The 10,458-nt window shown below is 45.5% G+C and overlaps 1 protein-coding gene across 1 annotated transcript in view; it reads left to right on the plus strand.

Moving 5' to 3' along the window:
• The window catches only part of stab2 (stabilin 2), a 35,379-nt gene that overhangs the window by 24,172 nt on the left and 749 nt on the right, over window positions 1-10,458 (plus strand). Inside the window, exons 46-66 of the mRNA XM_042298011.1 lie at window positions 131-211; window positions 294-449; window positions 2,194-2,325; window positions 2,455-2,514; window positions 2,631-2,897; window positions 3,061-3,207; window positions 3,319-3,375; window positions 3,473-3,593; window positions 3,923-4,072; window positions 4,236-4,340; window positions 4,498-4,605; window positions 4,768-4,961; window positions 5,144-5,285; window positions 7,085-7,218; window positions 7,347-7,512; window positions 7,642-7,748; window positions 7,846-7,965; window positions 9,250-9,399; window positions 9,710-9,823; window positions 10,029-10,160; window positions 10,323-10,436. Of these exons, the coding sequence (XP_042153945.1) occupies window positions 131-211; window positions 294-449; window positions 2,194-2,325; window positions 2,455-2,514; window positions 2,631-2,897; window positions 3,061-3,207; window positions 3,319-3,375; window positions 3,473-3,593; window positions 3,923-4,072; window positions 4,236-4,340; window positions 4,498-4,605; window positions 4,768-4,961; window positions 5,144-5,285; window positions 7,085-7,218; window positions 7,347-7,512; window positions 7,642-7,748; window positions 7,846-7,965; window positions 9,250-9,399; window positions 9,710-9,823; window positions 10,029-10,160; window positions 10,323-10,436 (2,757 nt within the window). The remainder of the gene's footprint in view (window positions 1-130; window positions 212-293; window positions 450-2,193; window positions 2,326-2,454; window positions 2,515-2,630; window positions 2,898-3,060; window positions 3,208-3,318; window positions 3,376-3,472; window positions 3,594-3,922; window positions 4,073-4,235; window positions 4,341-4,497; window positions 4,606-4,767; window positions 4,962-5,143; window positions 5,286-7,084; window positions 7,219-7,346; window positions 7,513-7,641; window positions 7,749-7,845; window positions 7,966-9,249; window positions 9,400-9,709; window positions 9,824-10,028; window positions 10,161-10,322; window positions 10,437-10,458) is intronic.

Raw genomic sequence — 10,458 nt, forward strand, 5'->3', positions numbered from 1 at the left:
TAGCACACTTTTATTTATGTTCTGTATTAAGTTACACATCCTAGTAAGAAAGGCACAACACAATCACTGTTGATATAAATAATAGAAAATTAACTAAAGATATTGTTGGTTGAACGCTGTTTGCTTTCAGATGGCAGATATCTCTCTGAAGGGCCGGGGTCCATTCACAGTCTTTGCTCCAACAGCTGAGGCCTTCGGCCAGGGGGAGACGGTAGGAAAGTGTGTGTGTATGCGCCTGTGTTTATGTACCTGTGTGTGTACTGATCTTATCTTGTCTCATGACTTGCTCTTAGGCAAAAGAGTTGAGGCATCCCTCAAAGAGAGAGAAGAAGGCCAAGATTCTTCGCTACCACATTGTGTCATGTCATACCCTATTGGCCAGCGACCTGACCACGCCCAGAAACCTGACCACTCTCATGGGAGACGTCTTGACCATCACCTACTCTGAGGTAACCAAGGAGATTACAACACTCCCAGTGGATTCTATTGGTTGCTTCAATGTCTGGATTATTATCCTAGATTCAATTTATTATCATGATGGATTGGACATTATTTATAAAGTGCATTTGGAAAGTATTCAGACTCCATCAATCTACACACAATACCTCATAATGGCAAAGCAAATACAGGCTTTTCTAAATGTTTTTAAATGTATTTTAAAAAATGAACATGTATAATACATTTACATAAGTATTCAGACCCTTTGCTCAGTACTGTGTTGAAGCACATTTGGCGGCGATTACAGTCTCGAGGCTTCTTGGGTATAATGTTACAAGCTTGGCACACCTGTATTTGGGGAGTTTCTCCCTTTCTTCTCTGCAGATCCCGTCAAGCTCTGTCAGGTTGAATGGGGAGTGCACAGCTATTTTCAGGTCTCTCCAGAGATGTTTGACTGGGTTCCAGTCCGGGTTCTGGCTAGGCCACTCAATGACATTCAGAGACTTGTCCCAAAGCAACTCCTGCGTTGTCTTGGCTGTGTGCTTAGGGTCGTTGTCCTGTTGGAAGGTGAACTTTCGCCCGTGTCTGAGGTCCTGAGCGCTCTGGAGCAGATTTTTATCAAAGATCTCTCTGTACTTTGCTCAGTACATCTTTCCCTCGATCCTGACTAGTCTCCCAGTCCCTGACGCTGAAAAACATCCCCACAACATGATGCTGCCACCACCATGCATCACCGTAGGGATGGTGCCATGTTTCCTCCAGACGTGACGCTTGGCATTCAGGCCAAAGAGTTCAATCTTGGCTTCATTGGACCAGAGAATCTTGTTTCTCATGGTCTGAGACTCTGTAGGTGCCTTTTTGCAAACTCCAAGTGGGCTGTTATGTGCCTTTTACTGATGAGTGGCTTCCGTCTGGCCACTCTACCATGAAGGCCTGACTGGTGGAGTGCTGCAGAGATGGTTTCTCCCATCTCCTCATAGGAACTCTGGAGCTCTGTCAGAGTGACCATCTATTTCTTGGTCACCTCCCTGACCAAGGCCCTTCTCCCCCGATTGCTCACGATTGCTCAGTTTGGTCAGGCAGCCAGCTCTAGGACGAGTCTTAGTGGTTCCAAACCTCTTCCATTTAAGAATGATGGAGGCCACTGTGTTCTTGGGCACCTTTAATGCTGCAGACATTTTTTTGGTACCTTTCCCCAGATCTGTGCCTCGACACAATCCTGTCTCAGAGCTCTACAGACAATTCCTTCGACCTCATGGTTTTCTTTTTTTGCTCTGACATGCACTGTCAACTGAGGGACCTTACATAGACAGGTGTGTGCCTTTACAAATCATGTCCAATCAATAGAATTTACCACAGGTGGACTCCAATCAAGTTGTAGGAACAACTCAAGGATGATCAATCGAAACAGGTTGCGCCTGAGTTCAATTTCTACTCTCATAGCAAAGGATCAAAGCACAGTTTTTTATTTTTAATACATTTGTAAAAATGAATAAAAACTTGTTTTCACTTTGACATTTTGGGGTATTGTGTGTAGATTGATGAGGATTATTATTATTATTTTTTAAATAAGGCTGTAACGTAACAAAATATGGAAAAGTCAAGGGGTCTGATTACTTTCTGAATGCACTGTATACATTGAGAAGTATAGAAGTATAGTATGCACAGATGTTGCATCTGGTTTCTCTGCTACATTTGAGGAAGAGATTCCATGGTTGTGGTGAGAGAGCTGAGGTCTCCTGTCCTTGTTTATAGGGTACCATCCTCATCAACAACATGGTGAAAGTGGTGCACAGTGATGACCCGAGCATCAATGGGATCATCCATGAGATTGACACCTTCATGATACCAGAGAGCCTGAAGAAGGCTGATGTGATAGAGGGGCCAGTATGTACAAAGATAAAGACTATTTGTAATCAATATACCTGTTGAAATCTGTCAAACACTCCATCATTGGATAACTCATCACCATCTCCCTGTCCCTCTCTCTTTCCCTCTCCATCTCTCCCTTCACAGTTGAACCTCACTGATGTGGCTGATGGTAATGGTTACAAGACCTTCTACAAACTGCTGTTGGTTAGTATTTGTCCCAGTGAAGTTCCTATTTCCTTTATGGATTCTGAGAATAACAATCTTAAACTTCTCCCCTGAAAAGTGTCAAAGAAGGTGTTCTTCTCTGTTTCTCCCTGCAGGACACCGATGTGCTGGCAATGGTGAACGACCCCCTCCACCAGCCCGTGACATTGTTCCTGCCGTCAGACCGCGCCATGGCCGCACTGCCCCAGGAGCAGAAAGACTTCCTTTACAACACACAGAATAGAGGACACCTGCTGGAGTACCTCAAATACCACATCCTCCGAGACACCAAGGTGTATGCAACAGAGCTGGTCCACATCGATCCTATACGGACGCTCCAGGGATCCGAACTCAAAGCCAACTGTGGAGGGCTGGACAACATAGTGAGTAAAACAAAGTAGAGTTGTGTTTGTACAACACTAACATGCGGAATCAAATCAATTTCGAGGCCCAAAAAAAGTAAGGCCATCTTGTGGTATTTGGATTGACAGATGTATGGGATTGAAAGATTGAGAGATTTTCTGAGAGATGTACTTTTCTGCACAGGGTGAAATCTTCCTCAACGACGGGAACTGCCGAATCATCCAGAGGCACCTCCTCTTCAACGGTGGGATAGCCTATGGGATCGACTGTCTGCTGAACCCGCCAAGCCTCGGGGGTCGCTGTGACAGAAAGGAAACTGTAGATTTCCCGGTGAGTGTGACCATATCATGCAGTAGATTTTTTTTATTGCTACCGTGGAATAAGGTGATTAGAATTGTTATTGTCTTGGAATGTTTTGTCTGTGTTTCTCCTGTGTGGTAGCTACCCTGTGCATTCTGCACATCATCAACACGCTGCCCCCCTGGGTCCAAACTCAAGGTATCTGTTCATCCATCCACCCGTCGTAACCGATATGTGAATACAACACTTGCATCTCTCCCCTACTAAAAACGGCCCCTGTATATGTATTCTGCAGGAGGTGAAGAAATGTGACCTGCACATGATAGTGAATATGAATAAAGGCTGCCAGGCCATATGTACTTTTGTTCTCTGGCAACCCAAGTGCTGTGCTGGCTTCTACGGACGTGACTGTCTGGGTAAGAACTCCCAAAATTTGACTTAGATCTCCCTGATCATACCAAGACTGCATCACAAATGGCATCTTATTCCCTTTATAGTGCAATACTTGTCAGATGTACTAGGGAACAGGGTACTATTTGGAATGCAGCCTAATAAATAGGACAACAATGACAGTTTGTGGTGAAAACCCCATAATGAATGTAATTCTCAAAGACTAGCTCCAAAAGTCTCATGCAGTCTCAGAAATGTGATTGGCATTTATTAAAGCAGGTGTTTGAAGTGAAAGACCACAGGTCTGAGTTGTTTCCCATCATGCCTTTGACTTCCTGTTCGTGTTTACCTCAAGTTTGTCCTGGCGGGAATACATCTCCCTGTTTGAACCATGGAAAGTGTGATGACGGTCACCTAGGCAACGGTAACTGCACATGTGACACTGGTTTCCATGGCGACGCCTGTGAGTTGTGTAAAAAAGGCCACTATGGACCGGACTGCACAGGTGTGTAGCGCTCTAGTGTGGATACCTTCATCTCAAGATTTAGTTGTGCTACCTTGTGTGAAGAATTTCATCTTGAACCTGTGTGGCTTAATTTAGTATCCTCTTGAATCATTCTCCATACTGAATCTTGAACCTGATTTGTGATATGTCATTTTTTCCTCAGCATGTAACTGCACAGAGCATGGGTCATGTGAAGAAGGCCTTAAAGGGACAGGCTCCTGTTTCTGTGAACAGGGCTGGACCGGGCAGCGCTGTGAGACACAACTAGGTAAAGAACCAGAAGTTATAAAATGTCCACCACACAAAGGAAGCCCAAGAGCCATCATCTTGAAATGGCAGTTTCTACTACATTTAAAACACTGATATTTATCATTTAAACTTTGATGTTAACTGTTCCTGTCACCCTTCATCCCCTCTCCCTATAGCGGAGGGTCCAGTCTGCTCGCCAACCTGCTCTCAGAACGGCATATGTAAAGAGAACAACACCTGTGTATGTAAACTTTTCTACGAGGGAGACGGCATCAGCTGCATAGGTAATGGCCTGCAGAGACAACACTGGAGTACTACAACATACACACATACACATACTGTGTATAAGCAAATGAAACTATGTACATCACTGTTGATCACTGCTTCTCTTCTGTGTCATGAATTTCTCCTTTTGCTGCTCCTTCCTCCTCCCCATCGCACTCTAGTGGCCGACCTGTGTAAGTTCTGGAACGGTGGCTGTGCCCAGGGAGCTAAGTGCAGTCAGAAGGGGGAGAAGGTGAGCTGTGCCTGCCCTCAGGGACACTCTGGAGACGGCTTCATCTGTCGGCCCATAGACCCTTGCTCCGTCGATGACAACGGGGGTTGCCACGAGCACGCCACCTGCACCATGACTGGGCCGGTAAGGGGTCAGCCACGGGGTGCCATGGGTACTACAGGGGTTGCTATGGTAACTTATTAGCGTACCGCCAATAGTCCTAGCATGTCAGCTATTTGTCTGCTTTAAATATGAATTCGTCTTTTGTGTGTGTTTGTGTGTGTGTGTGTGTGTGTGTGTGTGTGTGTGTGTGTGCGTGTCTACAGGGAAAGAAGAAGTGTGTGTGTAAAGATAACTACATCGGGGACGGTGTGACGTGTGAGGTGAAGGAGCTTCTTGTGAACCGTTGTCTCCAGGAGAACGGGCAGTGCCACTCTGACGCCCAGTGTACCGACCTTCACTACGAGGGTACGCCATACTGTACACTCCTTCTATAGGAGTTTCATTTAAAGTCTGCATAAGAATATATAGGATATATACAGTGCCTTGCGAAAGTATTCGGCCCCCTTGAACTTTGCGACGTTTTGCCACATTTCAGGCTTCAAACATAAAGATATAAAACTGTATTTTTTTGTGAAGAATCAACAACAAGTGGGACACAATCATGAAGTGGAACAACATTTATTTGATATTTCAAACTTTTTTAACAAATCAAAAACTGAAAAATTGGGCGTGCAAAATTATTCAGCCCCCTTAAGTTAATACTTTGTAGCGCCACCGTTTGCTGCGATTACAGCTGTAAGTCGCTTGCGGTATGTCTCTCAGTTTTGCACATCGAGAGACTGACATTTTTTCCCATTCCTCCTTGCAAAACAGCTCGAGCTCAGTGAGGTTGGATGGAGAGCATTTGTGAACAGCAGTTTTCAGTTCTTTCCTCAGATTCTCGATTGGATTCAGGTCTGGACTTTGACTTGGCCATTCTAACACCTGGATATGTTTATTTTTGAACCATTCCATTGTAGATTTTGCTTTATGTTTTGGATCATTGTCTTGTTGGAAGACAAATCTCCGTCCCAGTCTCAGGTCTTTTGCAGACTCCATCAGGTTTTCTTCCAGAATGGTCCTGTATTTGGCTCCATCCATCTTCCCATCAATTTTAACCATCTTCCCTGACCCTGCTGAAGAAAAGCAGGCCCAAACCATGATGCTGCCACCACCATGTTTGACAGTGGGGATGATGTGTTCAGGGTGATGAGCTGTGTTGCTTTTACGCCAAACATAACGTTTTGCATTGTTGCCAAAAAGTTCAATTTTGGTGTCATCTGACCAGAGCACCTTCTTCCACATGTTTGGTGTGTCTCCCAGGTGGCTTGTGGCAAACTTTAAACGACACTTTTTATGGATATCTTTAAGAAATGGCTTTCTTCTTGCCACTCTTCCATAAAGGCCAGATTTGTGCAATATACGACTGATTGTTGTCCTATGGACAGAGTCTCCCACCTCAGCTGTAGATCTCTGCAGTTCATCCAGAGTGATCATGGGCCTCTTGGCTGCATCTCTGATCAGTCTTCTCCTTGTATGAGCTGAAAGTTTAGAGGGACGGCCAGGTCTTGGTATATTTGCAGTGGTCTGATACTCTTTCCATTTCAATATTATTGCTTGCACAGTGCTCCTTGGGATGTTTAAAGCTTGGGAAATCTTTTTGTATCCAAATCTGGCTTTAAACTTCTTCACAACAGTATCTCGGACCTGCCTGGTGTGTTCCTTGTTCTTCATGATGCTCTCTGCGCTTTTAACGGACCTCTGAGACTATCACAGTGCAGGTGCATTTATACGGAGACTTGATTACACACAGGTGGATTGTATTTATCATCATTAGTCATTTAGGTCAACATTGGATCATTCAGAGATCCTCACAGAACTTCTGGAGAGAGTTTGCTGCACTGAAAGTAAAGGGGCTGAATAATTTTGCACGCCCAATTTTTCAGTTTTTGATTTGTTAAAAAAGTTTGAAATATCCAATAAATGTCGTTCCACTTCATGACTGTGTCCCACTTGTTGTTGATTCTTCACAAAAAAATACAGTTTTATATCTTTATGTTTGAAGCCTGAAATGTGGCAAAAGGTCGCAAAGTTCAAGGGGGCCGAATACTTTCGCAAGGCACTGTATACAGTATAGCTCTTTTCCAAGACCCAAACGCACACATGTGGTGTGTGATATGCTGTGATGTTTACATCTTCTATCTTTGGTGCCCACCTCCCACCAGACAGCACAGTCGGTGTGTTCCACTTCCGGTCCAACAAGGGACAGTACAAGCTGAACTATACATCGGCCCAGGAGGCCTGCACAGGAGAGGGGGGATCCATCGCCACGTACACACAGCTCTCCTATGCACAGCAGGTGAACACACACACATTAACACACACCAGAAAAGATACACTAACACATTTACCCACACATACATACATACACACACACACACCCACACAGACTGACGAACACCTACTATGCTACCCCTCTGTCTCCAGGCTGGGCTCAACCTGTGTGCGGCTAGCTGGCTGGACCAGGCCAGAGTGGCCTACCCCACCACCTACTCCAACCCCAAGTGTGGCTTTGGTCACGTGGGCATCGTAGACTACGGCTTACGCAACAACCTCAGTGAGACCTGGGACACCTTCTGCTACAGGGTCAAGGGTAAGAGGGGAAAAGGAGAGAAGGGAATAATTGAGAGGGGAGGGAAATAGGGAGAGAAAGACAGCCCTCTTTATGTGTGAAAAATGTGTTTTCTAAGGTGTTTCATAAGGTGTGTGTGTCCCCCTCCAGAGGTGAAATGTGAATGTAAAGCAGGTTATATAGGAGATGGATACTCCTGCACTGGAAACCTCCTGCAGGTTCTCACTGAGAAGCCCACCTTCTCCAACTTCCTCTCTGTGAGTATCTAAATGGTATCATTCTATTCAGGTTTTGATTTATTGTATGTTCACTCACAGTGGTTTGTTACTGATCCGGTGTCGTTTTTACCTGCAGCAAATCCTGAACTACTCCCAGATGTCCGTGTCAGGAAAACAGTTTATGAAGCGCCTCAGCAACCTGACCATCCAGTCCACGCTGTTTGTACCTGATAATACCGGACTGTACCAGAACCAGGTACAAGAACACCCTGTCAGACACACTGACATGCATTATGATGCACACCCGAACATGTGTATACACTGTCTCACACAGCTACTCACACACAGCCCTGTACATTACCACCAGAGGCATCATGCCCATAGAGATTTGTCCTGTTTAAATATCCAAAATAATAATAATGAAATAAAAGTGTTAGTTACAACCGCAGAACACGTAACCACGCCAGCCCAGGACCTCCACATCCGGCTTCCTCACCTGCGGGATCGTCTGACACCAGTCACCTGGACAGCTGATGAAACTGGGGGTTTGCACAACCAAAAGATTTCTGCATAAACTGTCAGAAACCGTCTTGGGGAAGCTCATCTGAGTGCTCGTAGTCCTCACCAGGGTCTTGACCTGACTGCAGTTCGGCGTCGTAACCGACTTCAGTGGGCAAATGCTCACCTTTTGATGGCCACTGGCACGCAGGAGAAGTGTGATCTTCAGGGATGAATTGTACAGGGCAGATGGCAGACAGCGTGTATGGCATCGCGTGGCTTGCTGATGTAAACGTTGTGAACAGTGCCCCATGGTGGAGGTGGGGTTATGGTATGGGCAGGCATAAGCTACAGACAATGAACACAATTGCATTTTATCGATGGCAATTTAAATGCACAGACATACCGTGACGAGATCCTTAGGCCCATTGCCGCCGCCATCACCTCATGTTTCAGCATGATCATACACGGCCCCATGTTGCAAGGACCTATACACAATTCCTGGAGGCTGAAAATGTCCCAGTTCTTCCATGGCCTGCATACTCACCAGACATGTCACCCATTGGGCATGTTTGGGATGCTCTGGATCGACGTGTACGACAGTGTGTTCCAGTTCCCGCAAATCCGAATAGCTAGCTTGTCTAATTATCTTAGTTGGCAGACTTTAGAAAAGCAAGCAATTACTAAATACACTGAATTAGACTCACATTCCTTTCAATCTTTTACCCAGATTTTTGCAGAGAAACATTTTTTTGTTAAAAATATAACCACAGGAGGTTGGTGGCACCTTCATTGGGGAGGACCGGCTCAGGGTAATGGCTGGAGGTGAATATGTGGAATGCTGTCAAATACATCAAACACATGGTTTCCCACGTTAGCGGAGACTGCATTATTGGTAAACGCTGCATATGTCGGCCCAATCGGAAATGACCGATCTGTACCGCTTCAGTGATCCAGATTGAATAGAGCTCTTACTCAGACGTATATGAACATGCATATGTATAAATGTGTACACTCAACTCTCCTGTGTTGTATCGCCCAGACACTGACCCACAGGGACATGGAGTACCATCTCTCAGAGGGCCGGGCCTTGGCCCTGAAAGACCTGACCAACGGCAGCCGTATCCGCACCCGGCTGGGCCAAAGCCTCGTTGTCCTGGGTATTGTTGACTTCCTCAACCCCAAGGCCCTGGTGAGACATTGAGCTACAGTACTTGTACACATCAACCCTGTACTTACTGTACTTTTGTTCATTCACTCACTGTATCACACTCAGGTTCTCTGTTGATTTTCAGTCCCCGTCATATGAATGTATTTTATGTTTCCCTGGTTAACCAGGTCTCCTAGATTGGACTAAGATGTTTGAGAAAATGTGAAAATGAGCTACTGAACCAGCCTCATAGACCACATATTATAGAACAGTTTACCACTGAAAATAAAGTCTGACTTCATAATTGTAGTCTGTGAGCTCAAACTGGTCCCAACCTGATCTCTCTCCGTAGAGTTCCTCCCGTTATATCAACGACCGCTTCATCGTCGACTCCGACATCCTGGCATCCAATGGGATCATCCATGTGCTGCAGGGACCCCTCAAAGCCCCACCCCCTTGGATAGTGGTGAGATTATTACATACTTTTCTGCTTATTTTCTCTCCTTGATCTCTGACGAGATGTTGCTAAACTACTGGTCCTTGATCAGATTTATAGTTTAAGATTAGGACTGATTCAAATTGTGAGAACTGATCCTAAATCAGTTGGTAAGGTCAGGTATTGGTAGACTCCTGTGTCTGACTTCTGACCCTATCTGTGACTGGTCCCCCAGCTCCACGCGGGTCACAAGGCAGGGATGGGGATTGGAGTTGTGCTGCTGATCACGCTGATGGCTGTGGCTGGGTTTGTAGGCTACCACTTCTACACCCACAAGACCAAACCATTCCAGTTCCACTACTTTAAGGTGAGTGTGTTGGTTGAATGTCTTGAATGTTGTGCAACAATGACTTTTTGTCTCATTGCAGGCAATCAGCTATTTACTGATATTCTGTTTGTTCAGAAGCTAACGCACAATAAAACATGGGGAACCTCGAACTTGATCATTTACATTTGCCCTCTTTTGCAGGAAGAGGACGAGACGCCTCCAGACTGCAACCCTGCCATCTGCAACCCCAACATTGTTAACCCCACTTATGACTCCGCCCCTGCCACAAGTGAACCAGTTCCATCTGAGCTCCCTGTAAGTGACCCCACCCTATTTT

Source organism: Oncorhynchus tshawytscha, linkage group LG15 (genome assembly GCF_018296145.1).
Source record: "Oncorhynchus tshawytscha isolate Ot180627B linkage group LG15, Otsh_v2.0, whole genome shotgun sequence".
Taxonomy (NCBI): domain Eukaryota; kingdom Metazoa; phylum Chordata; class Actinopteri; order Salmoniformes; family Salmonidae; genus Oncorhynchus; species Oncorhynchus tshawytscha.